Source organism: Oratosquilla oratoria, chromosome 1, assembly GCF_046742065.1.
Source record: "Oratosquilla oratoria isolate Oo_2021 chromosome 1, ASM4674206v1, whole genome shotgun sequence".
Lineage (NCBI taxonomy): Eukaryota > Metazoa > Arthropoda > Malacostraca > Stomatopoda > Squillidae > Oratosquilla > Oratosquilla oratoria.
Window position 1 is genome coordinate 28633762 of NC_134777.1, and position 5000 is coordinate 28638761.

Genomic DNA, 5000 nt, shown 5'->3' on the forward strand with positions numbered 1-5000 from the left:
ATGTTGACCCAGTTCACAAAATAATTTCTGAAGGAATTGACCTTAAGATGTAAGGCCAAGACTCGTTTCACAGGTATCGACTTTTCGCCGTGCGCCGTCCACGACACGACGTCGTGCTCTCAAATAAACTTGGGTGTCTATGGGCGCCTTCACACGTCTCGGCCACGTGTGAAAGCGTCCATAGACATCCATGTTTATTTGAGAGCGCGACGTCATGTTGTGGACGGTGCACGGCGAAAAGTCGATACGTGTGAAATGAACCTAACTGGGTGGGCCTGATTGGAGACGGTGCGGAATGGGCCGGATGTCGGCTTGGGAATTCGTCGTAGAAGAGGAACGAGTGCAGATGTGCATTGCTGTTGCGTGTGGCTTCAGCGGATGGCCCTGTCGTTGTTCCTGTGTGTGTGTGTGTGTGTTATCAGTGACTCAGGAATTATCTTCTGTGTCGTCATCAGCTCGTTGCCGGGTGTCGTCGTCGTCGTCGTCGTCCATTTCGTCAACTTGGTCACATTCTTCATCGGATTTATTCTAAGAAACTCGTGACGATGGTAATCAGCCGAGGGTCAAATTTGGGACGAAATGGTGTCTCGGTCATTTGAAATCTCATTCAACTCTCAGACCTTCCTGAAATGAATGGAAACGCGTGCTCTTAACCAGAGCAAAACCTGCATTGGGCGTCACTGAATCGAAGAGTTTAATCGCGTATGACAGTTTATCGCTGGTCACACGAGAGATAACTGTTGCGCGATCAGATTTCACAGGAAATGAACAACACAGACATGCAATAAAGCTCCAACCTCATAATAACGCCCCCCACAGACTCACGTCTGGCGTGACCCAGACGATTTTATCCAGCTGAGGGATTTTCCTGACACCTTCGCCGAATGAAATGGTCTGTCGTTGACCAGGGAACAAGTCGAAGTTTATCACTGGGGGGAGACAGCTCTATCGTTCTGACCTTCTTCAGTCCTGAATGAAGGGTTGCTTCTCTCAAGACCAATGCTCCCTCTCTGAATGCCACAAATGAGTACCAAATTTATACCTGAGATTTATTTTTTCTCTTGGAAGTCAATAAATACTCTCACGGCCATGTGAAACTTGATACCTTTGAAACTGCATAGGGTAGCATTCGTGTTTAGGATATGAAACTCATGAAGACTTTCATTTTGAGGGGAGAGGTTGGATGGAGAGATCGCCTTGCTCACAAAGAATAACCGTCACTACTCTTGCTACGAGCACAAGCTCTCCCAGATGATTAAACTGGTTTGGGGGCCGAGAGAACGATATTTGTGAACTGATTCAGAGTGTCGAAGGAGATGATCGAGATTATAGTTCTGGAACCAGGTTAGACTAGGACGAGTTTGCTGGGTCCATTTGTCTCTTTCCATTTACGACCGAGGTTGACGTCTTCTGGGAAGGTGTGGCACGTAACATCTGGTCGTAGATTTACGACGTGGGTGAGTCTTTTACGACATTGTAAAGCCTCATTAGGATCTTTAATCTTCGACATAATGATATAGATTTGCTACAGCTTCCCTAAAAATGCCAGCAGTTGTAGTACATATTTAGTGAAAGTAATTGTATATGACAGTGTCCCTGGTGATGTAAGTTATTGGAACGGCTCGCGTAGTACTTCAATTATTGTGGCCTCTTTCTTTCTTTCTTTTTCTGCTGCTAAGGAAGGTCAACAACCCTGTTGGCAATGAGAAGGCTCTTCTTGATTAAGTTCGTCTGGTGATAGCCAGAATAAATTAAATGACGAGCGTCTTTTGCGGATTGATGAGCTGAAGAATCTTCATCACTATCAAAATAACCCATTCATGTAACGATACAGTATATTCGAGTAGAAACTGCCAGATTTTTTTAAGGTGTCTTTTCCAGCCAGTCTCGCTATGTACCAGTTGGTCTCGTGCTGGTTTACCCTTCCATTGTGTCCCTCCCCCCTTTGTATTCCGCCAGGTTGCGCCATCGTCGCCTTAGCCCGAAGGTTCCCTCCCCACTTGCAAACTGGACTGTCAACATTCCAGCTGCCAGCTGGAATTACTTCGTCTCGGCCTTCTAGTTCTTTTCTCTCTCTCCTTCTCCAGAGCCGTGTTTTCTCTCTGCGTTATTGCTACGTAATACCCTATTGTCTGTGTATTTACCTAGTTGTATTTATATAGTTGTATCTTACGGGAAGGGGAGCTATGCTCGCAGGGTCCCCGTCTTAATATCTCGTAGTGTCTAGTTTGTTCTTAAATTCGTGTATGGCTTTTGCACACACTATTGTTTTGTCCAGTTTGTTCCAGATGTGTGTTTGTGTGTGTGTGTGTGTGTGTGTGTGTGTGTGTGTGTGTGTGTGTGTGTGTGTGTGTGTGTGTGTGTGTTTATGTGTGTGTGTGTTTATGTGTGTGTACGTGTGTAACGAAGGTAAATGTATTTGAGCTTGTACAAAATCTAAAAAAAAACTAAGAGATTTATTATGCAAATACATGTCTTCTTGTTCATCTAATACATTTGTCTATACAGTAACCAAGATGGTAGAATGTGTTTTCTTGCACAGGAATATCTATCGAATATTGTAGCAATATTCACGATATCTACCAAGTGAAAAAAAATTGTGTTGGTGTTATAAAAGCGTACTGTGTCTGGTTCGTCAGAGAACAGAAAGATGTATGCCTTAACCCTTACGCAAAAAGAAACCTCCAAGTTGACTAATATCTTTTGACGTCATGAAAAAAAAAATCCTTTCGGTGTAACAAATTCTTCACAGTCGTTTGACAGAGTTCAATAGAGGAGGGGAAATTTATAATGAAAAGTAAAGTATAATAGTAGCGTTCATGAACGTATATAATCACAAGAATATATATTTGTTTATGGAAAACGATAGGCAGAGAAAAACATCGACGAAAATAATGGAGAAGCAAGTAAACAACGATGGTTAGCAATTAAAAAAAAAAATATCGATAAAACGAACCAAACTCAGACCTTTCGTTCGGTTTTTGCCAAGAGTCAGGAAAATGAATCATTCAGAGCGGAAAAATAAATGTGATGTTATCTGCTGACCACGACACTGACCCTGGGATTGAACAACGAATCATCAAGGGCAGTGATTCGCTGGGGTGACTTGAAAAGCCGCCATTGAAGGTCAGCCAGTGGGAACAAAGCTGCGAGAAGTTGCGGCAAGCCTCTTGGCCAAGAAAGGAAGTGTTGGCATTGTCGAGGTGGCTAAATGTCGTCATGATCCAAAATTGTAAAAAGAAAAGAGATGCGCCATGACCATTTGTATTTGGATAATTGGTAAGGAAAAATAGGCTACAGTGGCAAATAGAAAATATACAGAACATAAACAACTTCTTGTCTATGCACACACACACACACACACACACACACACACACACACACACACACACACACACACACACACACACACACACACACACACACACACACGTGTATATATATATATCTGTATGTATATATATATATATATATATATATATATTGGAAATTGGTATGTTATAACACATTTGTAAAAGTTCAATATAAACCCACTATCGGAGAAATGATAACGGAAAGTACAGGGAAACTGTATATTTCGACTACTATCTGTAGTCCTCTTCATTCTGCTGAAGAGGACTACAGATAGTAGTCGAAATATACAGTTTCCCTGTACTTTACGTTATCATTTCTCCGATAGTGGATATATATTTATATATATATATATATATATATATATATATATATATATATATATATGTGAGTGTGTGTGTGTGTGTGTGTGTGTGTGTGTGTGTGTGTGTGTGTGTGTGTGTGTGTGTGTGTGTGTGTGTGTGTGTGTGTGTGTGTGTGTGTGTGTGTGTGTGTGTGTGTGTGTGCGTGTATGTATGTGTGTGTGTGTGTGTGTGTGTGTGTGTGTGTGTGTGTGTGTGTGTGTGTGTGTGTGTGTGCCCGCGCGCGGGGGTGTGCAAGAGTAAATAATAGTTAAGAAAGAGGTTATTGATGTTTAAGAAAATTGAAGTGAAACATGGAAGATAGTATTAATGAAAGAAAAGAAAAATAGAATCAATACCACTTTCCGTGGGTAAGAGTGAGGGCAAATTGCTGTAATGATGCAAAATACATCACTGGCCGGAATCTCGCCGCTGCCGCAAGAACAGCGCAGAAATAATATATACGCACACACGTGTATATATATATATATATACCTGTATGCAAAATTGTGAAGTCATCTGACACAGATTAGCTCACCTAAACAAATAGAACATTATCAAAAGTTTTTGTAATATTCCTCATTTACAGTGGTCTACTCCACTTATGAAAATAATAATATTAATTATATGCGAAATAGACATCAACCAAAATATCCCACAAAATAAACTCGGAAATATAGATGCAAATAATTTTGTCGGTAAAATTGCTGGCGAAGTGTGTCCTCAACAAAATTACATCAGGACCCACGAGCCTATTGGCACAAAAAGTAACGGTTATGTCAGAGGTTCTCGGGTTTAGGAACGTGTTACCCTAAACTGAATAAACTCGTTTGGCTACAACAACAAGAAACATCTACAAAGGTATCGTTGTAGCAAAGGGGTAAGGCATTTTGGGACTTGTGCCGCGAGGAAATACGGACCATTATTCTCACGAAGTTTCAGAACCCAAGATTGTATAACATTCGAGAATCAGGCCCCGTCCCCCACTTCATCGCCTCTCGTCTTCTCCCGTGGTCTCGATACCTCTTTTGGCAAGTCGTACACTGGTCACAGAGGAAGCCTTCAGGCAAGGCTACCTACACACCTCAAATTGACAAAGAATTCCCTTTCGGAAGGCGACACGCACAAACCAAACAAAACCTTCCAGGATCCCGCCAAAAGGGTGTAGTTGACCCTGAAGATGCAGTCAATAAACAAACAAAAGACAGTCGCACTCAACTCTCTTACCTTTGTTCTAAGAAGGACGCAAAAGGAAGGTTCCAGCTCCTTTTTCTTGTTCTCTTCTTTATTTTTCCCGTCCTTCTTTTC

The 5000-nt window shown here is 41.8% G+C and overlaps 1 protein-coding gene across 1 annotated transcript in view; it reads right to left on the reverse strand.

Annotated features, from left to right (window-relative positions):
* The window catches only part of LOC143032460 (uncharacterized), a 263518-nt gene that overhangs the window by 148863 nt on the left and 109655 nt on the right, over positions 1-5000 (reverse strand). The window contains exon 3 of the mRNA XM_076197279.1: positions 4920-5000. This exon is cut by the window's right edge and continues 529 nt beyond it. Coding sequence (XP_076053394.1) covers positions 4920-5000 — 81 coding nt within the window. The remainder of the gene's footprint in view (positions 1-4919) is intronic.